Below are 27,300 nucleotides of genomic sequence, written 5' to 3' on the forward strand. Positions count from 1 at the left end.
CTCCAGGCTGCTTCTAACAGACTGTGAAGTCAGGGGCGTCCCCTGCCTCAGTGTCCCCCTTAAGGATGTCCCAGCTGTATGGAAATGAAGTGCTGGGGTCCTTCCCAGGGCAGTGGCCTCTACTGCAGAGGTTTTTGAGGCTCCTTAGAGGGGTATTTCCAACTTTTTGTCTGAAGAAATTATTTCGGTTATCTCTGAAAATTTTTGGAGTACAGAATGAGTCCGTAACAGATTCTAGCAAACTAACCTCAGTTTTCCTTTGAAAAGGAGTGCTTCCATTCCTTTTCAGTTCTCAGGTGGGGTCAGCCACCGTGAGGGCAGTGTGCAGGGCAGCTCAGGAGGCCAGAGATTGCCCTGAGAGGCAGGGTCATATGACTTGAGGTCATATCTCCCTCCACCTCACTGTGCTTGTCTTTAAAATGGGTGTAATGGAGTTTTCATTGTGGCTCAGCTAGTATCCATGAGGTTGTGGATTTGATCCTTGGCATCAATCAGTGGATTAAGGATCAGTGTGGTATAGGTTGAAGAGGTGGCTCAGATCCCGAGTTGCTGTGGCTGTGTCTGTGGCTTAGCCTGGGAACTTCCATAAGCCACAGATATACCCCTAAAAAGATAAAATAATAAAATAAAATAAAATAAAATAAAATGAGTATGATGCTGGAACCCCCTGCCTGAGCATCTGTGTGCAGATTTTTTGGCATCGACCACAGAATGGTGTGCTTTCAGTTCATTGGAGCTACCACGGCTCTTGTTATTTGTGATCATTTTCTGCAAGGAGTGGAGGATTCCCTACTCTGAACAAGCCTCCTGGAGCTCCCGTCATAGCTCAATGGAAATGAATCTGACTAGGATCCATGAGGATCCAGGTTTGATCCCTGGCCTTGCTCAGTGGGTTAAGGATCTGGTGGTATTGCTGCGAGCTGTGGTGTAGGTCACAGACGTGGCTCAGATCTCATGTTGCTGAGGCTGTGATGTAGGCTGGCAGCTGTAGCTCCAATTCGACCCCTAGCTGGGGAACCTCCATATGCTTGGGTATGGCACTAAAAAGACAAAAAAGAAAAATAAAATGCACAAGCCTCTCCAGGGAGTTAGGAGGTATGCTAATCCTCCCGCAGCCCAGAGCGGTCACCTCATGGGCCCCCCTGTCCAAGGCACTTTCTTCTTTTTCCCCTGAGGTTTGTGGTCTTCAGCCTGGAGCCAGAGTCATCTGCTCCCTGATGCAGCTGAGGACGGCTGAGGTGGGGGGTTAAGTTTCCAAATCCTCTCCAAGGCTATGGCACAGCAGCTCTGGGTATCTTTTTTTGTTTGTTTGTTTTTTCTTTTTAGGGCTGAATCTGCAGCATATGGAAGTTTCCAGGCGATGGGTCGAATCAGAGCTGCAGCTGAGGTCTACGCCACAGTCACAGCAGCACTGGACCAAGCCACATCTTTGAACTACACTGTAGCTTGTGGCAATCCTTAACTCACTGAGCCAGGCCAGGGATCAAACCCACATCCTCATGGATACTAGTCAGGTTCTTAAACTGCTGAGCCACAGCAGGAATTCCAGTCTTGTTCTGATTTGATCCTGCAAGAATTCAGTGTTTGTCCCAGAAGACGGCAGTGAAAGGGGCTGATCCCGTGAAGATACCAGAATGTACTTGGGTGCTGAATTCCTCTGTGTTCTGTGAATGTACTTGAGGGCCGAGAATTCCTGTGCTTGGTTTGTCCCACATTTGCTCCCAAAGCAGCGGCCCTGCCTGTAGCCCCAGGCAGGGGGACATCTCTGTCTCCTTATCAGACAAAGTCACCAACCCATATCCATGCCTTACACCGTCCTTTTCCTTTTAAAGAACTAAAGCATTTTGTTTGATCCATGGTCATAGCCACACGCCACTTGAGACCCCCTCCCATGCCCCACGGTTTAGCCACTGCAGATGTTGTCAGCTGGCAGCCTCGCTGAGGCCTGGATGTCCAGGCAAGAACTGGGGAGGCCTTTACGGAACAGGCCCCTTGACTCAATGCCTGGGGTTTCAACCCAGCTCTCTTCACAGGCACCTGACCATGGGCAAGTTCCCAAACCTCAAAGCTCATTTCTTTGCCTTTGATTCGTGGGAGATGCTATTTCATTCAGGGGTCAAGGTGAGAATTAGCACACAGGAAGCCCGCCAAGTGCCCAGCCCCTGGCTGAGGGCTCCAGGGACGAGAGTTCCTCAAGGGGACATGCTCTGGATCTAAGGAACGAGACAGGCAGAGTGGGATGGGCAGGGGCTGGTCTGAGGAACAGCCGGCCAGAGTCCAGAAGAGCAGTCGGCTGAGATTTTCTATCTTGGGGCTCTTTTCTAAAAAAAAAAAAAAATATTGTTTTTTCTTTTTAAGGCCACACCTGCAGAATATGGAAGTTCCCAGGCTAAGGGTTCAGTTGGAGGTGCAGCTGTCGGCCTAGACCACAGCCACAGCCACACAGGATCCTAAACCCACTGAGCGAGGCCAGGGATCAAACCTGCATCCTCATGGATACTAGTCAGGTTCTTAACCCACTAAGCCACAATGGGAACTCCTTAATTTTTAAGGAATTAAAGTATATTTGATTTACAATGTTGTGCAAATTTCTGCTGTCCAGCAAAGTGACCCAGCCATACATATACATACATTCTTTTGCTCATGCTATCTTCCATCGTGTTCTATCCCAAGAGATTGGATATAGTTCCCTGTTCTGTACAGTAGGGAGTTTGGGGTTAGTAGATGCATCTTGGGACTCTTGTGGCTTGAAGCCCTTTCTTATTTTCTGTAGATACATTCTCCTTTAAGGGGGCGGGGGACCCTCAAGCAAATCCGTATTTGCAAAACTTTCTTCTCTCTGCCAAAATGCTCACCCCAAACAGGAGTCTGAGATGGGCTTGGAAGTCCATTCGTGATGAAACCTTCCAGCTCTAATTTTAATTTGTCAACCTCCTGGAGCTCAGGCCTGGCTGTGGTGCCATCGGCACCACACACAGATCTGGTCCAGCCTGTTCTGACACATTTGTGCTGTGAGTATTTCCTGCTGGTGGGCTGAGAGAATAAATGTCCAAGGAAATGACATGGGAGGCGTGTTTGTCCTGAGGCCTATGTCTTGGTGGCACCACGGGGGAGGAGTGAAAATGCATCCAAGTGCTGATGTGGCCTTGGGCCCCTGGGGGTGAAGCAGGTTGGTGATGATTTCACATTTTGTGAGGAGATTCTCATATATGGATTTATAATCCTTGCCACTCTTGTTGCCCCGTGAGTAATCGGACTCTTCCTGTGTGCAGACATAAAGGAGTGAGTTTGGGTCTTATCAGCACCATCCAGCTTCAGGGCATTTTGTGAGAGCTTCTCTGGGAACCAAACAGAGAGCTCACACCGAAGGCACAGACTGCTTTGTTGGTGAAAGCTGCTCAGAAACTTGTGATAGATCCTGGCATTTGGATGGTCCATTTCTACCAAGAGACATGAAATGGGTGGGTGTGGGAGGTGGGCTGCAAAGGAGTTAAAAGAACTCAAAGCTCTCCTTGCTCTTGTGCAAATTTTTCTTCTCTTTTCTCTCCTCTTCTCTTCTCTTTTTTCGGTCTTTTTGGGCCACACCTGTGGCATATGGAAGTTCACAGGCTAGGGTCAAATTGGAGCTACATCTGCTGACCCACCCACAGCCACAGCAATGTGGGATCCAAACTACGTCTGCAACTTACACCACAGCTCACGGCAATACTGGATCCAAAATCCACTGAGTAGGGCCAGGGATCAAACCTGCATCCTCATGGATTACTAGTCAGGTTCCTCACCACTGAGCCACAGCGGGAACTCCACTCCTGTGCGGATCTTCAGTTGGGTGCTGACATGTGGCAGACAGATCTTCTGATAACCTCAGTGCAGGGACACCCAAACCTGCAGCTGCTGCCCTGGGGAGGGCGCTCCCTGCACTTGGCACCCTTGATAGCAGATCTCCTATGGAAGGATGCTGACTGAAACCTTCCTTGTGTACATTTGAGGGAGGAGGGGGAGGAAAGGAAAAATGATGTCGGTGGTTTAGTTTAGGTCCTCGCTTTGTTAGGACCCAGTTTATCTTGGTTCTCAACCAAATGGTCGTCACTTGTTTCATAGTCAGCTTCTCAACCACCCCGGGAACTCTGTGAAGCAGAGACCATGCCTCCCATATCCACCCTGTGTCCCCGGGGCCTAGTACAGTGCCCGGCACTTAATAAGTGCACAATAAAAATGCGTGATGAGTGAATGAGTGACCTGAGGCCACCATTTCCAGAAGAAGAAAAATGGCAGCAGAAGACCTTGCCTTCTGGGAGTTTGGCAGGGATGTTTCAGCAATGCAGGCATCCTTGGGACAGGGTATGGTTCTGATGGAGCTTCTGCTCTGAGCAAATTAGTCAGATGGGGGTTCAGAGTCTCATGTGAAAAGCGGCTAGTAAACACTCAGCAGAGGAAAATGAGAGCTGGCTGGACGTGAAGTGTGAATGTCGCTGTGAGGGCAGAAATACCCAGGCCACCCCCCTTCTGATTCATTCACACATTATCACATGATGGCCTTGGCCTTGATAAGGTTGGCTGAAACACGCAGCCTCTCCTCTCCGCTCGCTGTATACGTCCGCGCTCCTCAGCGGGGCTGGGCAAGTGCGGGGCACTCTGTACCTGACACTGTGATCTCTTCACACGGAGTCAGAACAGTGAAGACCTCCTGTCTCGCGTCTTAGGGTATGTGTAGGCAGTCTTGTTCTTACACATAATCAAATACTCAGTTACTCAGAACATATTCTGATGCTTGGAATTTTTGTTGTCGATAAAATATTCATTATTATAAATCAGTGGATATAGAGAAGATGTGTCATTCTTTTTGGCTGCCCAGACCTTTTGACAGACCTTTCCCTGAAGGAGGATTTTCTGCCTTATAACTTCAGGCAGAGAATTCATGCCATTATCTTCTTGTTCCGGGAATTTGTAAAAGTTTCTTCAGAAATATGCAGGTAGTATGGGGTACTTTTTGTAAAAGTGTTAAAATATGGCATCCAGGCTATTGTTTTAAGCTGTTGCTGTACTGTCTGCATGGAGACCCAGCATGAAGAAACAAAAAGGAATAAACAAAAAAGAAAAACCTTTTGAACACTAGTGAGTTAATTGAGATGAAACCTCTGATGTCCTAGAAAATTTCATCACTACCCTGATACCCATAGACTTGAGTGACAGACAAGCTACTGACATTCAGTGTCACCGGGTCCCATTGGCTATCAGGACGCATTGTTTGATCTCTGTGTCTGCCCTCCTGTGTCTGGGTTTTTTTTTTTTAGGGCGATGGGGGCTGAGCCTTCGGCATATGGAAATTCCCGGGCCAGGGATCAAACCTGTGCCACAGCAGTGACCTGAGCCGCTGCAGGGACAGTGCTGGATCCTTAACCCACTGTGCCACAAGAGAACTCCCCTAATAAAGTTTCTTTGTTCTAAAATAGCATATGTTAAAGACACAGATGATACTTCTGGACCACCGTTGTGGGAGAACAAGCCTTTATTTGTGGTTCAAAAGAATGAGTTTGTCACAATCTTTTACAGTCTTCTGTCCATTAGTTCAAGTGACCTGGAGAATTGGAGGACAATTAGTTAAGGAAGTTAAGGAAGTGGACATATTTTACCTAATTAGAGTTGCATGAGGTCACCAGGAAGAGTATGTTAGTTTTGTGGCGGTGAGTGTGTTTGGGTGTCTATAACTGTCTATTAAATTGCTATACCCCCCAACTTTGGTTTCATGCCTTGTGCAAAGTGGATGCTCAAAAACTGGGTCCTTAAAGGAATGGAAAAAGGTGTCTATGAATATAATGAGGGCCTGCCCTCCTTGCCAATGCATATGGAACCCAAGTAAGTTATTGAACAATAACAAATAAATTATTGATGTAGGCTGCTGTTCCCTCCAGCCCAGCAGTCAAGTACCTTAACAGGGCGGCAGGGCCCTGAAAGGGCCAATGGCTCCCTGATTCCGTCATAAGGATGCAACTTCCTCTGGTGTAAAGGAGCCTGACTAGTCAGTTTGCTGGCTATAAAGAGAAGCCTGGCTCAAGCTGTCCACCACCCACTTTGTTGAAAGAAATCCTATTTGATACCTGGAGGAACTCCCCTTCTCCCTGCAGTCCTCTCTAGCCACGCCCCCCTTGGTCCCCAGCTTTACCGTGAGTTGTCCTGCTTCCCCTTGGAATTCATCCCCCTTTCAACCCCAGCCCCTCCTTTGGGATCACTAAAACTTCACATCTGGTGGAGGGGGGGAATCTTTTCTGTTCTCTGCTGACCCCCATGCCTATCTCCTGTGCTCATCCTGTGCCTCCCTAGGTCACTCTGTACTTTCTCTGTCATAATAGCACCCATCACATTGCCTCGTAATTGCTCCTTGATTTGTCCGTGTTCCCCAACAGACTTCAACTTGGTGATAACAGGGAGCATTTCTAATCTGTGCCCTCCTGATGTCTGGCCTCCGGTTGCCGTCAATAAACAGTGGTTAAATGAATCAGTCATTTAGCCAAACTATGTAATTAATAAGCACCTATGATGAGTCTAGAACTGTGCTGTGAGCAATGGGTGATTCACCAGGAAGAAAACAGCCCTGGCTCAGCCAATTCCAAGCCCTGTGACCTTGGGCAAAATACTTAGCCTCTCAATCTCAGACTCTTCACCTATGGAAGGGAATTAGAGTAACACCTTCCCCAAATGTTTCAAGGCTTATATTAAATAGTTAACATACAGCACTTGGCACATAGTGAGCACTCCTTGGTGCAGATGTTATTATCTTTCATCAGGAAGTGAATTGGCCAGCAATAATGGAGGATCAAAAATGCAAAACTGGGACATCTAAAACATAGTTTCATTCATTCCTTACACTGATAGTCTGCTAAAAGTTAGAGAAAGATCATTGCTGCCATTGGAGAGAGCAATGTGGAAGATGTGAGACTGAATCCCTGTCTCCTGTATTTTTTTTTTAAGCAAACATATAAGTAGGACAATCAAAATGCCAGCCCTGTTCTCACTGTTTTGCATATGACAACATTCTCATTAAAGACAACATCTCTTTAATCTGATATACTTCATCTAATCCACTTTACAATGTTTGCATAGGCCTTACCTCTTCACAGCAACTGTTATGAAGTATTGTCATCGCCTGTCATGAAACCCCATTCCACAGATGAGGAAACAGGCAGAGAGGTTAAGTAACTTGCCAGACCTCACACAGCTGGTGAGTGGAAGAGCAGTATCAGAAGGCAAGCAGGCTGCCTGCAGGGGTCACTCAGCAGCTCTGCCCCTTGGAGCCCATGTGGTGTGTGCCCAGTGCAGTGAGAGGAGAGGAACCAGAGACGGCCCTTCAGCGGTTTACTGCTTATTAGGTGAGGGCTTCCAGCCACACTGAGGACTAGATAACATTTGTCAACAGAGGAGAGGACGGTGGCCAGGGTGGGTTTTCTGGAAGGGGACTGGAAATGGGGGAGGAGCTGCAGTACATTCATTTTGATCAACACCTGAGGAAAGAGGGAAGGGAGGAGTGGGCAGAGGGGAAGCAGAAATGCAGTGCAGCCCAGCCTTCTGGGGCGGGAGGATGGTGTGAGGTGATTAGAGTCAGTGAACCTGGTGCAGAATAAGGTGAATGGGGGAGGCTGAGGACTTTACCCCTGAACCATAGGACACTTATGGTTAAATTTCACCCTCTGCCCAGTTCCTCGGCTAGGGCACTGACAAGATGCACAGAGATGTAACTAAGGACAAATAAAGGATCAAGGTGGCTCAGATAGCCGAGGACTCCTTAAGGTGTCCTGTGCACCCTAAGGTTCCACTTGCTGTTGAATATGCTGCCAAACAACCCCCCCAGTGTCTGCAGTGGGATGGTGGTCCTGTCAAATCAGATGTCAGATGTGCATCCATGAAAAGAGGGTTTCTGGTTTGTTCAATTACCACATTATCAGTGACTGCTGCCGGTTTGATTTGCACCTGATATGATAAGAGGCTAATTATATGACAGGGTGACCCACATGGCAGGACGATTTTAGTCCTAGCAACACAATATTTACCTGGACAGCAAACAGTCAAACTGCTAATTCAAGATGCAATCTTTTCCAGAGACTCGGCCAGTGCAGTAAAAAATAAAAAAATAGAAAAAAACCCAGCCTTCCCTGTTCTGCACACAGACTCTCTCCAGTTCTAGAAATAAGGACAGGTTATTTTCTTGACAACTACTAGTTTGTAATTTATTTACTGATGATCTTTTTCGTGAGTATTTTTATGTAAGAAAATCTCCATTTGAAAATATGATCAATGACAGGATATCAAAACATAAAATCCCAACTTTGTTTTCATTTGTAGATCTTTAAAGGTACAATTTCAAACTTTTTTTTTTTTTTGGTAGATGTTATCTCACTATAAAAGGAATATGTATGTGGGGAAATTTCTTAAAATTCTTAAAACAAGAGTTCCCGTCGTGGCTCAGCAGGTAAAGAACCCGACTAGAATCCATGAGGATGTGGGTTCGATCCTTGGCCTCGCTCCTTGAGTTAAGCATCCAGCTTTGCCGTGAGCTGTAGTGTAGGTTGCAGACGTGGCTCGGACCTGCGGTTGCTGTGGCTGTGGTGTCTGCCGGCAGCTGCAGCTCTGATTCGACCCCTAGCCTGGGAACTTCCATATGTCATGGGTGCGGCCCAAAAAAAAAAAGAAGATAAAAAAAAAAATACTTAAATAATACAAAAGAGGAGTTCCCGTCGTGGCGCAGTGGTTAACGAATCCGACTAGGAACCATGAGGTTGCGGGTTCGGTCCCTGCCCTTGCTCAGTGGGTTAATGATCCGGCGTTGCCGTGAGCTGTGGTGTAGGTTGCAGACGCGGCTCGGATCCTGTGTTGCTGTGGCTCTGGCGTAGGCCTGTGGCTACAGCTCCGATTGGACCCCTAGCCTGGGAACCTCCATATGCCGCGGGAGTGGCCCAAGAAATAGCAAAAAAAAAAAAAAAAAAAAATAGTACAAAAGAAAATAAGCACCATAGAAATAATCACTATTATTATTGGGATACATAGTTCCTGCCTAATGGTTTCTTTAATCAATTACAAATAACACATATTCTCTTATAATTTGTGTGTGCATGTGTATTTATAAAACGCAGAGATTGGCCAGCTCTGGCCAGTGTTCATTCCTTTACACACTGTCTCTGCTACAATACTGGAGTCAATTAGCTATGACAGAGGCCCTATGGCTCACAAAGTTAAAAGTATTTACTGTCTGACTATTTGCAGAAAAGTTTTCCAACCTGGTTTAATATGTAAAGTATCCCAGGTCATTAGATGTTCTTCAGAAATGTGCTTTTGGAAGTTCCCATTGTGGCTCAGTGGAAATGAATCTGACTAGCATCCATGAGGACTCGGGTTCAATCCCTGGTCCCACTCAGTGGATTAAGGATCCAGTGTTGCCATGAGCTTTGGTATAGGTCACAGATGCAGGTGGGATCTGGTGTTGCTGTGGCAATGGCTGGCAGCTGTAGCTTCAATTCAACCCCTAGCCTGGAAACTTCCATATGCCACAGGTATGGCTGTAAAAGGGAAAAAAAAATGTGCTCTAAATACTTGGTGGTGTTGAGGTGAGTAGACTGACATGCAATTTCACTTTGTCACCATTCCACACATTTAGTCCATCAGTGAACCTGTGAACCTGCTTGGCTTCATCTCCAGAATGTGGCTCAGCCCTTCACCCCCACTCTATCATCCCTTTGGGCCTGGGCCAGATCTTACCCCTGACTGAACCCACACCTTCCCTTGACCTTGAAGAGCTGGCCTCCATGTAGCAGCCAGAGCTAAGTATTTTGATGACTTGCCATTCCACTAGGAATACAATTCATACCTGACATAAGCGGACCTTGGATGTATAGTGATGGCTGTCCTTTCCATCGCCAAGATCCAGGAAAAGCTTTTGGTCATTTTGAATACATAAGCTTCCTGGAATGTAAGTGTAAAGGGTCCAAGTTTCTGCTCTATTAATTGTAAAAAAATTTTTATATAAAAAATAAACTATAAAATGACTATTAGCTCACTATGCTGATGTATATAAAATCACAACTGATCTTCATAACATAGTAGTTTTACAACGCTGCTTTTCCTATTCTCCCTTCATGTCAGTTTTATGAAAACTAGGGCCACATTTTGAGCCTAACACATTTTCCAGATCAAGTTATATTCATTCCTAAGTTGTGACAGAGGACTTTAAAAGAGTAAAGTCACTGGAAATTGATCCAGACTGTGAACAGCTATTTCAGTCAATCTTTCTCCCCCATTATCCACCCCCCCGGTTTTATTAAGATTTAATTGGCATATAATATTGTGTAAGTGATAAAACATAATGATCCCATACATGTATGTATTGCAAAATGATCACCGCAATAGTTAACATCCATTACCATACAGAGGTTTTTCTTGTGATGAGAATTTTTAAGATCCACTCTCTTAGCAACATTCAGATATACAATGTAGTGTTATTAACTCTAGTGACATGCTATACATTACATCCCCAGAACCTGTTTATCTTATGGCTGAAAGTTTGTATCTCTTGACCACCTTCACCCAATTTCCGCACCCACCACAGTCCCTACCTTTGGAAAACCACATTGCTCCATCTTTGTCACATGACCACTTAGTATATTACTTTTACTGTTTTAGGGCCACACCTGCGGCATATGGAAGTTCTCAGGCTAAGTGTCAAATCGGAGCTACAGCTGCCAGCCTACACCACAGCCATCGTAACACCAGATCTGAGCCGTATCCGTGATCTATACCACAGCTCAAGGCAACACCAGATCCTTAACCCACTGAGCAAGGCCAAGGATTGAACCCACATCCTCATGGATACTAGTCACAATGGGAACTCGCTAGTATATTACTTTTTGAAGAAATTTTTGCAAAGCTTATTTTACAACTCCCTCAATTGTGAGGGCTCACACCCACAAATAATTACAAAATCTGTGATTAAACCTGTCTCCTTCATTAGCATTGTTATTCTTTTTTACCCATCCAATCAGGTAACCTCTGTGACATCCAAAAGCTTCCCAGACCAGCCTTGATTGATGTCATGTCAGCCCTGCTTTCTCTCCTAGTACTTTTCTATTCAAAATTAAGAAAGTGAATGTACAGCCCTGATATAGGGCAGATTTGGTGGGATCACAAACATGGGGCCACATCCTCTTTGGGGGGATAATTTCAAGCAAAATGAAGCAAAGCAGGTTTTAAAGGAATGTGCCCATTTAGAGGCCTGTGGACATGCATCCACTGAAGCCTATGTCTCAGGCTGACACCTCCAGGAGGAGCCTCAGTTTTGCCTTTAGGGTTTGTAGTCTGTGTTATTGGGAACACAGCTGTTTCTCATTGCTGGGGAGACACCCTGTGCTCTTCCATGAAAGCAGTTGCACTTTCATCGGAAGAGAAGGGGACCCACTCATCCTGGAAGACACATGTAAGCACGGTGTCCTCTCTTGCACATCCATCTGCTGATGGTGTGGAAACACGTGTTGTTTCCTGGCGGCTGTTACAGCTCCTGACACAGCCTGGCCCTTGCTCTTCATTAACTCAGGACTTAGGCGATATTTTAAGTTTTTATTGCTGGTAATGGACACACAGACTAGATCAGGAGGAGTCTTCAGCTGTCCTTGCCCTCTCCAGTTTTCAGTACAACTTATGATTTCACCATCTGTGAAAAAAAACGTAAAGTCAAGTTTGATATACAAATCCACATTGGTCATAAATAAGCAGATTGAAAGCCGCATCTAGCAGCATGCATCGGCTATGAAAAATTATGATGAACTGTGTGTATGATGTTGCCATGGTTTGATGCTAAAAGGAGGTGCAGGTAAAGAAGCCAAGTCTCGTTTCCATTTTTAAACTGTGGACTTCCTCTGTACTCAAAATAGGAAAGAAACATGAAACGTAAGGACGCATGGCACACGTGGAAAGGAGATTTGAACTTGGTTTCAAACTTGGATATTTTATCAGAGAGAGGAAAAACATGGCAGGTGGTCATGCTTTCCTAATAACATACTGGTGGCAGCTTGTGTGTGCAGACAGCTCACCTCTGAGGGCATGGCTCACGGCCTCTGGCACACACGGCGCCAGTCTTTCCTGTGTCCGTGGAACTGAACGCACCCCCATGGAGCACAGGCCTTTGTGCTCCTGTGTCAGCCCATCTCTGGCTTCTGGGTTCAGTCCTGGTGTCGCTCCTTGGATGGTGCCGAGGTTGGGTGGGAGGAAAGTGAGATAATCTTTGGGGGGACAGGGCAACTGCACTGTGGTTAACCCCAGGCTCAGCTGGAGAGTGCGGCCAGGGTTGGGCCAGTGCGGCCAGGGTTGGGCCAGGGTTGTGCCAAGAGGGTAGAGAGGTGGCCTCTTCAGGTCTCTTAAGGGTCTGGAAGGGGAGTTCTTAACAGTTTGAGGAATAAAGTCAGTCATATAGCACTGGATTATAACCCAAACTCTTATGTCCTTACAAGTCCACCTGAGCCCTTATTGATATTAAATGATTGAACAAATAAGTCAATGACGGGAGTTCCCATTGTGGCTCAGCGGCAATGAACCCGACTAGTATCCATGAGGATGCAGGTTTGATCCCAGGTCCCTCTCAGTGGGTTAAGAATCCTGCGTAGGTTGCAGATGTGGCTCTGATCCTGCATTGCTGTGGCAATGGCTGGCAGCTGCAGCTCCGATTCAACCTCTAGCCCGGGAACTTCTATATGCCGCAGGTGCAGAACTAAAAAAAGATTTAAAAAGCTACTGAGGGAAAGGGGAGAGACAGATCTTCCTTATAGAAGAATTCTGAGGGATACATGTTGCTGCTCCCACGTTCAGGAGGGGGAGCTGTGTCCCTCTGCACCACCTCCCCCTCCCCCACCCCCGAATGGGAGCTGAACTTAGACTTGCTTTCAAAGACTAGAGTATGGAAAAGGAAAACAAGAACTTTGCAGGTGGAGAAAGGTGGCAAACACTGTGTTATCCAACTGATCCAGTGAACATCACCAGGGAGCAGTCAGGTGGATGTCAGGGAATCCCCTTCTGCTAAATCCCTCATGTCTACAAAATACTTATCAAAAGTGTCAAGGGAGAATGGAGCATCTTGCAGACCAGGGAGACTCGGGGAGGGGGGGCGGCGTCTAAAGCCTGAAGGCACCATGGTGCCCCAGTGGGCTCCTGGAGGAAACTGTCTGGCATTCAGTTCACAATCATCTACCAATGTAGGGTTTTCCTTTGGACAGATGTGCGTGGTCATGTCAGATGTTAACCCAGAGGAAATAGAGTGAAGTGTATGTAGGAGCTCCGAGATACTATCCTTGAAACTCTTCTATAATTCTAAGAGCATTCCAAAATTAAAAGGTTGTTAAAATAAAACGTTTGTTATGCTTATAGGAGAGAGGCACTGGGTGCTGGAGGAAGTCCCTGGTGAGGTAGTGAGGGATTATTGTGGAGATTAGAGATTGACCCCATCAGGTTTTTTTTTTTTTTGCTTTTTAGGGACGAACCCATGGCATGTGGAAGTTCCCAGGCTAGGGGGTGAATTAGAGCTGCAGCTGCCAGCCTGCACTACAGCCACAGCAACATGGGATCCTTAACCCACTGAGCAAAGCCAGGGATTGAACCCGAGTCCTCATGGATACTACTCTGGTTTGTTACCGCTGAGCCACTATGGAACTCCAGACCCTGTCTGTCTTAAATGGGCTCAGTTTCTCAACTTAGGCTCTCTTAAGGGCCACATTTTGGAGTGGTTTCACTCTTTTTAAAGCTCATTGCTTTTTGCTAGTCATTGAAAGGGTTTTATTCATACCCTGCTAGAAATGACTCACAGATGATTTCAAATTGCTCTTCATGTCTTACTTGGAACCTCGAGCTGGCCTGAAGGAGATAAACCACGTTGCTGGGAGGCCAGGTTTATGATCAGATGGTCAGACAATGGTTGAGTCAATCTGGAGATGCTGGCCCAGTAGTTTCATGGAAGGATCTGACCTTGCAGGAGAAGCAGTTACAGGGTCTCTTAAATGAAGGCATTCTTCATTCCCACTGATCCAGATCAGCAGATACTCAGCTTTTCTCTTTGCAAATGCTTTTCAAGGGGCTAGTTCCTCTTCAAAAATAAACTATATGGGAAAAGAATCTGAAAAAGAAATGGATATGTATACACGTATAACTGCCTCACTTTGTTATAACAACAACAGAAACGACCACAATGTTGTGAATCAACTATAATTCAGTAAAACTTTAAAAACAAAAATGCCCAGAGACTGTCAGATATTAGCAATCCCTGAAGTTCCCCCGAAATGCCGTTGCCAAGAGGGGAGGGTCTCAGTGTCTGAGATCTCCCATCCTCCACAAGGCCAGGTCAGCAGGTGGAACTTACCCAGCCAAGGCCACAAGGCTGTCAGATGATGCACAGTGAAATGGGACCAGAAAGAGGTTCTGGTCACCCAGCCCAGACCCTCAAAATTAATAATGATTAACTATTAGAGGACTTGGGCTGGGAACTCTCCATTTCAGTTTGGCTTCTCCACAAAACACTGAGTAAATGTATAGCCAAGAAGCATCTTATCAGGTGCTATTTAAGGAATGAAAAATAGTTTTTCACACTGACATAAACAGCATGTGATAAGAAAGGCTAACATATAACAAAAGTGTTACGTAATCCATAGTTAAACACAGGTTGTCATTGCCTTGGGTTTTGCACTGTATTTTTAAGTGCGAAAGATAAGGTTTGGTTTGAGCTGCCTGCCACTCTTGTTTGAGTCATTCCCGTTTTTACTGGCTACAGAAACCTCTGTCTCTATGATTTGTGGCCTTAGAAATTTTCCATTTCCTTGTATTTATGAAGAGCAGTGAGATCTGCCAGAGTTCTCTGTCTCCTGTGGCTCTTTGTCCTAACTTTCTTAGAACCAAAGATTCTTTGTCAAGGACTTTCACCCCTGAGATACACGTAGAGCCTTAGAGGGGCGCTTTCAGTAAGCAGGCAAGCTGGATTATTCAGACACAGGATTATTATTCAGAATTATTCCGTGGAGGGAAGCTTGAACCAAGAGTGACATTTGGCACCTTGGAGTATTTGATTCTAACCAGTGTCATCACTCCTGCTGGATTTTTATAGAAGGGTTTTTTTTTGGGGGGGGGGTGTTGGGAAGGATGGGAGAGAAAGATAAAAAAAAAAAAAAACCTCTCGATACAGGAGCACATCAACAATGTTTTAAGAAGAGGAGGCCTTAGGACGTAAGTGGGGAGGAAACCAGTCACCAGCAGGCCCTTGGAGAGTTTATAGAGAGCCTGTTGAGTGCAATGAAATAGGTCTCAGTAAACGCAGGACACATACACACACACACCACAAGCCAGTAACGTAGGGTGAGATGACCCTAGAGGTCTGAGCACCTGGCTCGTTTCCTGGCATCCTTTTCTCCTCACTTCCTTAAGCAGTTGCCAAACAACCCCTTCTTCCTCTCCATGTTTCCCGAAGCTACTCCTGTGCCCCAAGTTCACCGGCCCTTCCTGCTCTTCATCATCCACCGTTGCCCCACCATGAATCCACTAAATGGGTCGGCCATTGGGTTATCTGTCGTGTTTACCTTTTTATTCATGGACTCAAATGGTCATTAACTCCTAAATATCACAATTTAAAATTTAACAACATGAAATGAACTTTTATTCAGAAATACGTACGAGGAGTTCCTGTTGTCTCAGTGGGTTAAAGACCGGACATTGTTTCTGTGAGATTATGGGTTTGATCCTTAGCTTCACTCAGTGGATTAAGGATCCAGCATTGCTGCAAGCTGCAGCATAGGTCTAAGATGTGGCTTGGGTGTTGCCCTGGGTGTGGTGTAGGCCGGCAGCTGCTACTCTGATTCGACCCCTGGCCTGGGAACTTCCATATGCCACAGGTGTGGCCCTAAAAGAAAAAAGAAACCTGGCGTTCCTGTTGTGGCTTAGTGGTTAACAAACCTGACTAGCATCCATGAGGACTCAGGTTTGATCCCTGGCTTTGCTCAGTGGGTTAAGGATGCAGCGTTACCATGAGCCGAGGTGTAGGTCGCAGACGTGGCTCAAATCCCGCATTTGCTATGACCGTGGCATAGGTCGGCAGCTGTAGCTCTGATTCAGCCCCTAGCCTGGGAACCTCCATATGCTGCAGCTGCGGCCCTCAAAAGCAAAACAAACAAACAAAAACCCTAAGAAATAAGGGCCTACAGTATATAGCACAGGGAACTATTTTCAATATCTTGTAATAACCACTATTGGAAAAGAATCTAAAAAGATAATAGGTGTGTGTATCTATTTATATGTATAACTGAATCACTTTGCTATACATTTGAAACTAAGACAACATGGTAAGTCAACTGTTACTTTGATTAAAAAAATGTGATTAGAAGATTAAGATATCAGATATACCCCCAGAAACCAGCATGACAGAGACAGAGCTGACCCAGAATCCACTATTGTAGGCTGTTGTGTCTTCGATGGTGCTCGCTGCCAGCCCTGCTGCCCTCATCTCCTCCCACTCCTTCACCCCTTTCGCCTCTGCTATTTGCTGACTCTTCTCCCAGGTTTGCATCTTTCCACCCCTGATGCAGTTTCTCCAGCATTCCTGTGGCAATGGCACCCACAAATCCCGACCACACTTCCCAGTCAGCTTCGCTCCAATATCTTGAGGGTTCCTGCTGAGTCCATAACAAATCAGGTGATAATCAAAAGAGCAATCCAGCACAAATTAACAATATGGAAGTTCTGACAAGTAGGGAGAAGAAAATGGTAATATATTGGGGTTATTTTACAATTGATGGCCTAAAGGTACACAGAAAGTGAAAGGGGCCTGCTATTAATTATACCAGGACAAGAGATGCAACCGGGAACTGTCCCAGGCTGGGTAGTAGGATGACCACACTGGTACCTCCAGCAAAAGGAGGGAAAAGAAATCTGGTGGCTGGGACATCAGAGGTACCATGTGTTGGTTTTAGAGTGCCAGCTATGTTTGGATGAAGAGAAATGTAAGGGAAACCCTTCATAACACTAAGCATAAAAGAAATTAAAGGATAAAATGGGTAGCTGGATTGAGTCTGTTCTAACTATAAGAAGAGACTGCAACTTTTTCTTTCCAGCCACTCAGATGATCCAGGACACAGTTCTCCACCTGTATCTTGTGCAACTCTGGGTTTCCAAGGATGCGATTCAGGGGCTGCCTTTGTGCGGGACTGAGGTCACATTTCAGTTCCCTGCCCCCGATGAAACCGTTTTTGGGTTGTTGCGCTTTTTATATACTAAAGTTTGTCATAACATAGCATTTGGGAAAAATACAATTTTATTGCTTGGAAGGCCATGGATCTAGGACAGATCTTCGTAACTCCACCCACCAGCAAGCAGGAGAGAGCTACCATCTCTCAGTTGTGTAGCATGTGTGGTTTCATCACACAGTCACTACTAATGGCATCACTCCATGTTCGTGTATAATCGTTTGGTCCTTTGATTTTTTTTTTTTTTTAATCTAAGGGGGAAAAAAAGGTGTCTTTTTCCACTGCGTTCCAGAAATACATGGCTTCAATACTAGTTTATACTCTTATTCCATTTTTGCAAAGTGCATAATACATACTCAGAATTTTCTTGGGAAACACATTCTGTGTTGGCAACACTGGAAGTCTTTGGTGGGATGTGGAACAGGTGAAGAAGGAGAATTCTTTTTTTTTTTTTTTGTCTTTTTAGTACCGCATGGACTGCATATGGAGGTTCCCAGGCTCGGGGTCTAATCAGAGCTACGGCTGCCAGCCTACACCACAGCCATAGCGATGCCAGATCTGAGCCACATCTGTGACACCACAGCTCATGGCAACGCTGGATCCTTGGCCCACTGATCAAGGCCAGGAATTGAACCTGTGTGGTCATGGATACAGTCAGGTTTGTTTCCGCTGAGCCACGACAGGAACTTGAGAACCTGGAGTCAGTGGGTGGAGGGAGGGTTTGCTTCTGCTTTCTTTCTCTCATTCTTTTGACCCACACATGTCTTTTTCTAAACGGTCAACTCCTTGAAGGCAGGAATTCTTCCTGGTGTGTCTTGAGGGGAAAAATCCTGAAGCCCACGAGGCCCACTGGGGACATCCTCCTGAACGCCTTGCCTCTTCCCAAGTGAAAGAAGAGAGACTTTTTTTCCCTCTTCGGTAGCAGGAAACCACAGACAAAGTTTTCCCTTTCCATGTAAAAGTAACTTTTTTTCTTTTCCATATTTTAAGAATATTGTTTTCTTATAAGAACAGTTTTTATTTGTGGCCAAAATAGAAAATATAGACAGGCAAAAAGAATAAGATAGGAAATATTCATCTTTTTTTAAGCCAGCAAAGAAAACCACAATTAATACCTCAGTGTAGGGAGTTCTCTGGTGGCCTAATGGTTAGGACTTGGTGCTTTCACAGCTGCAGCCCAGGTTCAATCCCTGGTCTAGGAACTGAGATCCCACATCAAGCCACAGCAGCTGTGCCCCTTCCCCCCAGAAAATACTCTAGAATAAGTGTAAGTCCTCTGAAACACTTTTCCTTTCTCTACCCTCCCCTTTCCTTCCCACCTTCCCCTTGTTCTCCTATTTTCCCTTTCTTCATATATATCCTTTCTTCATATAGTTTCATCAATATGTAAATGTATATTTTTACATCAGTGGGCTACTATATATTTTGTTTTCTAATCTCTCTCTTGATTTCTAAAGCTGACCAAATTGTGGAAAGATTTTCATAACAATCCCATCCTTTTTTAGCATTATACCATAATTTCATTTATCCCTTATTGATAGGCCTCTAGGTTGTATTGGGTTTTTAGCAATTATCAAGAATGCTTATATTCATTTTATCTCTATATGTTTTTATTTTGTGTATGATTTATGAAGTACATAAAGTGTTAACAAGTCATATATGTACATTGAAAATACATATGCGTATAATTTACAAATGCACACTGTATTTGGAGGGTGTGTCCTGCTAGGGGTGCTTGATCACAAATATTTCTTGGCCCCTAGCCTAGGCAAGGGAAGATGCTGGACTGAATTAAGACAATTAATCATGTTAGGCACAGTCTCAGGGGTGGTTCCAAATGCAGCTTGATGTGTTAGCATTGATGGCACTTGGTGAGGGTCTTCTCTGGCTGATTAGGAGAGGGGAGAATGGATGCGAGTCTCATGCTTTTGCCTTCGTTGACCATTTGGAACATTTCTTCACTTACTGATGTAACTAATATTGACTAATAATATCACCCTAAAATATATAGTATGTGTGTTCAGGGAGCTCGCTTTTGTACTCTTGCTGGGAAACAATAAGGAACAAGAAGATAAGGTCCCTGTGTAGGTGCTAGTGGGAGGGAGGGCTTCAGATAGCTGTCATGTCAACAGGTAGTGGAGATAACTTGAGATGTTGCTAAGTTCAATGAAGAAAATGCATCAGAAAAATAATTGAGGAATAATTACTGAGAAATTATTCTTCTAAAGAAAGAAAAAGAAGGGAAAAATTAGGAAAGGATAAAGGAAAGCAGGTTACTGAGAGATCGTGCATGCTCTTTGGACTCATTTCTGGAGATTCTTGTGTCAGACCTTAAAAGATGTTAGAAGATAAACTGAGGCATATTCAGCATTTTAAGAATTGATTTGAGCAAAAATCAATTTGAACCTGGCAGCTGCAAAGCAGAAGTGGTTAGGACATGCCACTGACAGGAGCTGGGGGTAGAACTTTTATAGAAAAGATGCAGAAGCAAAGCAAGGAAATCATCTGATTGGCTATAGCCTAAGTGGTTGCCTTTATCTGGAAAACCCAGGTGGATGTTTGTGATTGATTACTCTTATGTTTCAGTTTCTTCACCTTGCAGCATTTATAGGCTCAGGTTTCGGTTTGCTTATGTAGGCTTCTAAGAAATTAGAACCACGGAAATCTAATGGCCTCCTTGCTTAATTAATTTAACACAGGTTAGGATATCCCATCATGGTGTAGCAGAAGTAAATCTGACTAGTATCTATGAGGATGTAGGTTCCATCCCTGACCTCGCTCAGTGGGTTGGGGATCCGGTGTGGCATGAGCTGTGGTGTAGGTCACAGACATGGCTTGGATCTCGAGTTGCTATGGCTGTGGTATAGGCTGGCAGCTGTAGCTCCAATTAGACCCCTAGCCTGGGAACTTCCATATGCCATGGGTGTGGCCCTAAAAATCAAAAGAAAAAAGAAGGAAAAAGAAAAAAAATTTAACACAGGTTAAGATGTCTACTAGTCACTGCTGTGTGGGTACATTTTCAACAACCGGCTAGGGTGACTAGGGGATGGGCAGCTGGCTTGTAGTGTTTGCCAATTTCCATGCCATGGCTGATTACAAACTACCTCCCACATAGCACTGAATGGAAAAGTGGAAAGAGATGTTAAGTTTTCATAAGTCAGAGGCAGCTTGGTACATCACGGCTAGTGGGTGACAGGAGTCACAGAGCTTCCTCAGCTTACAATGGGGTTCCATCCCAATAAACCCACCGTTAAGTTGAAAATATCGTGAGTCAAAAATGTATTTAATCACCCTAGCCTACCCAACATTACAGCTGAACTGAGCCAACCTTAATTGTGCTCAGAAGCACTTACCTGAGCCTACAGTTGGGTAGCATCATCTAACACGAAGCCTATTATATAATAAGGTGTTGACTATCTCATGTAGTATATTAAACACTGTGCTGAAAGTAAAGACAGAATGGTTGTCTGGGTTAGAGTGGTCAGAAGTATATTGGCTACTGCCCATGGTGACCCCAGGGCAGACCGGAGCTGAGGCTCGATGCCACTGTGGAGCATCACACGTGTTGGACCATTATCTTGCCCACCCAGGTAAAGGTCAAAATTCAGAATGCCAAGTGTGGTTTCCATTGCATGCTTCACACCATCAGAATGGTGAAAAATTGTAAGTTGGGGACCATCTGTATAGGTTTGGAATTCTGGACAGTGTGTGACTAGGAATCTAGATTAGGGCGTCGAGGTGAGGGTGAAAATTCTGGAAAGAGAGAGATTTCCTGGAGAGATTGCATAGCATGAAACAGAAGGTGGGCAGTGTTGGAATGCCAGGACAGTGCTCTCGGAGTGGTTCCCCCACCGGCAGCATCTAAAAGCAAATTCACATCCATTCCAGACTGATAGAGGTAGAGAGTGGCTGAGGGCGGGACCCGTTACTCCATATTGTTTCGGGTTTGGGAGGCCCCGCCCTAGACATCACCAGCTTTTAAGAGCCAGTTGGAAGAGGGACAGCTAGAGAGACCAAGCAGGAATGTTGAGAGAAGTGGACCGAGCATAGAAAGTGGAGTCTTCCAGCCAAGGGTGGAGAGGTCAAGACAGAGGGAGGGGGGCAGCAGCACCGTGCCCAGGAGTCAGGTCAAGTTAGATGCATGGTGAGTATCAGCTTTGTCTAAGGAGCAGTGTCAGGGCCCTGGTGGGGGCAGAGGGTAGACTGTCATTGGTGAGGAGTGAGTTGGCTACAGACCACTGGTTGGGACCTTGGGCTGTAAAGGGCAGAAGACAGAGGTTAGGGACTGGAAGGAGTAGAATTTGGGAGGGTCAGGAACTGGCAAGAGGCTGGGATATCCAGTGGTACAAATTGGAGAGGAGAGGAAGGACTCAAGACCTGGGGTGCAGCCTAAGGGGTCTTGTCCTTGGAGGCCGAAGGGAAGCAGGGATGGGAGGTTTTAGGTGAAGAAAAGCAGAGGCTAAGATATGGAGGGAAAAAAATGCTCTATGGACTCTTCTTAGTTCTTTCTTATCATTGCCTCTTGTAATATGCACCCTTTCCTTCTGATTAAAGGTGAGCCCAGAAATGTTTTTGAAAACAATTGGTAAGATTGTGTTAGCCAGTTAGCTCTCAAAGGAACTTTTGTTTTATGTCTCATTTAGACCAATTTGGGCAGAAAAGTGGAGTGTTCAAGCTCTAGAGCTATACAGGCCAGCAGAAGCAGAATGCAAGCTGCATAGATAATTGTATATTTCTAGCATCCATGTTTAGAAAAGCTAAACAGAAACAAGGGAAGTTAATTTTAATAATATATTTTATTTAACCAGAAATTCCAAAATTATTTCATGTAATCAATATAAAAATTGGTAAGGAGATATTTTACATTCTTCTTTTCCTATTCCATCCTAAAATTCCAATCTAGCCACATGTTAAGTGCTCAGTTGCCACGGGCTGCCATATTGGACAGTGCAGTTCTGAGGGACCATATAGTTTGTAGCACTGAGTGCTAATAAAAAAAATTAAAATGTGCCTTGTTCTTAGGAGGTGACAAAAAATCTCTCCTTACTCAATTCTCATCAGGCTTTGCTGAGCTCTTTTCCAACTAGGCCCTGTTCTTGGGTATGTCCTCCAGAACCCAATTTTAGCAAGAAACTTGTCAGGTCAAATCAGTTTATCAAGAATAATCCTCCCTCTTTGATATTTGATCACTTTTTTTTTTTTTGTCTTTTTAGTCTTTTTAGGGCTGTGCCCACGGCATATGGAGTTTCCCAGGCTAAGAGGTCCAGTTGGAGCTGTTGCTGCCAGCCTATGCCAGGACCACAGCAACGCCAGACCCAAGCCATGTCTTCAACCTACACCACAGCTCACGGCAATGCCAGATCCTTAACCCACTGAGCAGGGCCAGGGATTGAACCTGCAACCTCATGGTTCCTTGTCAGATGCATTTCTGCTGTGCCACAATAGGAACTCCGATATTTGATCACTTTTAATATCTAGCCAAACCCCTCATGTCTCACCACCTCCCAGATAATATCTGATCACCCTGGCCTGCCTTCAGCAAGAATTCTGTTGGGTCAATTTAACAAAGAATTAACCTACTCCTCTTAGTAATTTTTTCTCCACCAACGACCACCCCTATTTCTTAGCCATTCATGCTCATATGGCCGGTAACCTCCATGAGAGAGAGGGTCCCTCCTCTGGTTTCTGAGCCTTAGTCAGTGCTGCTGTGGGAGAGATGGGAAAAAACAAAACTCTTAGGATGATGATTGTGTGAAGAACAAAAAGGGCATTAAGAAAAGTGGATATTTAGCTTTGAAATGGCAAATGGTTTCTTAGGGCATACTGTATGATTAAACTGCAAACAAAAATAAAAATATTCATTTAAAGTGTATTACAAAAATTCAGTGCATACAGATCTTGAAAGCATATGGATATAAGAAAACAAAATCATGTACGTGTCTGGCCGTATGTATGCACTTTTGCCAGAGTGAGCGGGCTCTGTTATCTCTCCAGCTGGAGGCATGAAAAGTGCCCTCAGCACTAGAGGCTCTTCCTGGCTTTGCCACCAGCAGTTCGCCTAACTTTGCTAGGCCCCATTGTCGGAGTCTTGGATGGCTTTCATGGCCCTCAGAGTCTTTCCCATGTCTGTATTCTGTGAGTCCTTAATTCAGGATGCTGCAAGTTCCCATTATGGTGCAGTGGAAACGAGTCCGACTAGTATCAATGAAGATGCAGGTTTGATCACTGATTTCCCTCAGTGGGTTGGGGGTCCGGCATTACTGTGATCTGTGGTGTATGTCACAGATTCAGCTCAGATCCTGAGTTGTTGTGGCTGTGGTGTAGGCTGGCAGCTGTAGCTCCGATTCGACCCCTAGCCTGGGAATTTCCACATGCCTCAGGTGCAGCCCTAAAAAGCAGGAAAAAAAAAAAAAATCAGGATGCCCAGGGGCTTTTGGATCCACAATAATGAGGGAACCCTTGGCACCTAATCCCCATAGGATCGTAGATGTCATTGGGATGAGGAAGCCCCCATGTCCTTTTTCTGGTTATCTGTTCCATCCTGTTTTCCTCCTCGTGCTTAGGAATTTCAGAAATTAACACGAATATACCCAGAGGCGAATTTATGGTTGGAGCAGATAATTTAAAATGCATGAAGAAGTGCTTAAAGGAAATACTAGTAAAGGAAATTAAAGGAAATATTTCATGGTAGTAATGGACAATTCATCTCTCACTGCACAGCACTGATCAGTTAATTGTTCCTTAAAATTGAGAGGATGGTTTCAGGCATATAAGCAGTCAGTTTGGTAGTCATCAGCAGCCAAGTTCAACAACAGTTCTACCCAGATATTCAAGAAATAGTACAAGAGGAGCTTAAAAGAACAGCAGACAAAAAGGATAGAATTGCTAGAACTGAGAACTAGATCGTAAAATTAGCACTGTTATTGAGCAGGTGAAGTAGAAGTGCTGAAACATTCTCATGGGTAATATTTTCAGCATCTCAACTTTTCACTTCTTTAGACCTGGAATTTCTAACAACAAAGCACATTGCTCCAATTCTGAGAGGCCTGGGCACACCATAATTCTCGGAGCTCTGCTTAGGGCTGTTTTTTTCAAGGTCAACAGTATTTGAGTTTTGTGTTTGAGTGTCTGTGGTAACTTAACCTCAGACTTTGAAGTCTAATACTTCAGATCTTGTGTGGAATATTAAAGAATTGTCTCGAATTGCACCATGCATGTGTCACAGAATAACTAACACTGCCTCAAAGAAAGATAAAAGTCAACCGTTTTGACTTTTCAATTTCTTTTTTTTTTTCGCTGCACCTGCTGCATGTGGAAGTTCCCAGGCCAGGGATCAAACTCATGCCACAGCAGTGACCAGCATTGCTGCAGTGACAACACCAGATTCTGAACCTGCTGTGCCACAAGGGAACTCCTCAACTTTTCAATTTTTTAATACTCTAGCAATCACCTTAATGTCTATAAATATAAAGTATACATTAAATATATATATTTTGCTAGGATTAGCTGTGACTGAGCCTGTGACAGTGAAATACATATGTAAAAAGAAAAGTAGACCATTTCTTAATAATTAGATCTTGTTTACTGCCTTACTTGACATTCCCAATCAGGAAAAAAAAAAAAGGTTTCAAGTTTCATGCAGAGCTTTCAGGCTGTATTCCTAAAGGGATCTCAGTAATGTCTCCTGTAGCCTTTCTGAAAGCAAGAATTGATTTTTTTGTGTGCCACTCTAGAAGTTGCAGCAGATGAAGGTGTCTGGTGATTGATGACTGGTACGCAGGGATGGGCCAAGCCATCAAAACATCTCAGGCCCACAGCTTGGCCGTGGTCCAAGATCAGGCTGCTCCCTGATGACAGAGGGAAGTCCCTCGGAAGAAACTGTGCAGCCCAAAGGAACACCCGGACTCCTATTTGTGTGCTCACTTGTGAGTTGAGAAATCTCGATGACCCAAGGAAGGATTTTCTTGCAAAACAGTGTCCTCAAAACACAATTGTTTATTGGCATGTCTCCCTCTCTGTGTGAGTAAGGGATCTTTTCGCTGAGTGGCTGAGCAGTGTCAGAACGAACAATCCTCTGGGCCCAAAGGTACTCGCCAGCACTGTTTTGCCTTCCGCCCCCCCACCCCCCTGCAGCCCCTCCTGTGGGTGGGAGAGCTGATAGCCCAGGCTGAAGTGTCCAGCACGCCATGGACACGCCACCATGCCCCCTGGGGTGCCTCGTCATGCCACGGGCAAAAAAAGGAAAGAGAAAGGGTAGGCTGGCCTGGGTGAAGTCATCCCAGGAAAGGTTAATAGCTGGGTGGTGACAACTCCTCACACGACTGGAGGGAAAATGCTGGGCAGCTGGGCTGTGCCTGCTCCCAGCCGCCTGTCACGGTCCTGGGAGTAAGAGGTGACCTAGTTATTTTTAGAAGGAGACCATCCTAATAACCCGGCTCCTCGCTTCATTCAAGGCAGGCTTCGGAAATTTGTGAACACCGACTTTCTGAGTGAGGGAGGAGCGCTTTTCTCCAGAAAGGAAAGAAAAACCACTGAGGTTTTTCCCTCCTCATGATCATCCGTTAGGGTGGAGAAGAAACTCTTGTAGCACGAAAAGTATTGCAGCCTTTTCCACTTGCTGCTTATTGTTTTTGAAGGGCAGATATGCCTGAAGGCGAGGACTTTGGACCAGGCAAAAGGTAATTGTGATATACATTTACTTTTTCTTGAGTCTATTTCACTTGCTGGTTATCTTTTTAAAAATATGACGACGAATTTAAAAGGTAGTTTCAATTAAAAATTTAAAAAGAATGCGGTCTCTTACATTCCAGGAAATGGAATCTTCTTGAACGTGAAGAGAAGGGTGTAAAATTAACTGAGTATATATACCCTTAGAAACATATGCCAGTAAGAGTTTTTCTTGAATGAGGAAGTGGTGGCCTGATATTATTAAAAAGTGTTTCCTCCTATACCCTGTAAAGTCTACTTGAGTTTTTTTGATGTTAGATTTTTAACTTTAGATGGTAGTTATTAGAAATCTAAACTGTGTATTTCGCAAAACACTTGCATTTGAAGAGTTGTTGGCCATTTCTAAAGGTTAACTATTAGACCAGCATACCCATTTTGATGTTACAGCACTTTTTTTAAAACTACAATTCTTATCTTTGAAAATATGGTCATTGGGACCCCCATATGCAGTTCATTAATTGTATCACCATTTTATTACTAAGAAAAGGGGCTAGAAATGGGAAAGGAGGTAGGCCGTCATTTCTGTTACTATGAGCCTAACTCATGTCCATATTGAAAGGGTCCATTTCTGGTCCCGTTGCCGTGTTAACAAAATTTGTGTGAATCAGGGTCATTGGAATTCTAATTAGGGTTGTTGAAATTCAGATATGAAAAAGTAGAGAGAAAGTTGTTTTTAAAAAGGGAGAGAGGTTATTGATAATTTATTGTCAAAGAACGTGAAAACTGGTTACTCTCTAGGAGCAGGAATACCACATATTTTTTTATCCTTGAATAAGCATCCATTTTCAGCCATGTCTGTGTGATGTGTATGTGTATATGTGTGTGTGTGTGTGGATTATAATCAGTTGTAATCATGCCCTTCAAAGCTACTCTTCTCTTCAGTTTTCCACTTTTCATTTTCTCCCAAATGCCTTCCAAGTCCATCAAAAGGGACATTAAGTTGAGATCTCACTGAGTAATGAAACAACTTTCTATATAAAATGAGACCTTAAATTAAGTGCTTGAAGATGATGTTCTTACAAGTGCCTAGATTTAGGACATGGACTGATTAAATAGTTCAGAAAACATCTTCAGAGAAGTTTAAATGTCAGTTTTGGTTTGAAATAATGGGTGAGCTACCTGTATTGTATATATCCTGCTTATGACATTTTAACCCTTCTGGAAGCTGGACCTTCTCTTTTTTGCTCTAAATCGTGGCATTCCCACCAACTCTCTGCATAGAATTTTGCACAGAACAGGGACTTTTAATCAATACTTGTGAATGGAATGTATTTATAAACCATTTTAACACCTTCCATAAATATCTAGAAGGCAGAGATTGAAG

The 27,300-nt window shown here is 44.6% G+C and overlaps 1 protein-coding gene across 2 annotated transcripts in view; it reads left to right on the forward strand.

The window, feature by feature from the left end:
- The window catches only part of RETREG1 (reticulophagy regulator 1), a 151,929-nt gene that overhangs the window by 75,894 nt on the left and 48,735 nt on the right, over positions 1 to 27,300 (forward strand). The window contains exon 1 of one of the 2 annotated variants that reach the window (XM_047767807.1): positions 25,322 to 25,927. The exons of the other annotated variant lie outside the window; for it this stretch is intronic. Within the exon in view, the coding sequence (XP_047623763.1) occupies positions 25,893 to 25,927 (35 nt within the window). The 5' untranslated portion in view covers positions 25,322 to 25,892. Of the gene's footprint in view, positions 1 to 25,321; positions 25,928 to 27,300 lie in introns of those variants that run through there. 2 annotated transcript variants of the gene reach the window in all.

This window comes from Phacochoerus africanus, chromosome 1 (assembly GCF_016906955.1).
Source record: "Phacochoerus africanus isolate WHEZ1 chromosome 1, ROS_Pafr_v1, whole genome shotgun sequence".
Lineage (NCBI taxonomy): Eukaryota > Metazoa > Chordata > Mammalia > Artiodactyla > Suidae > Phacochoerus > Phacochoerus africanus.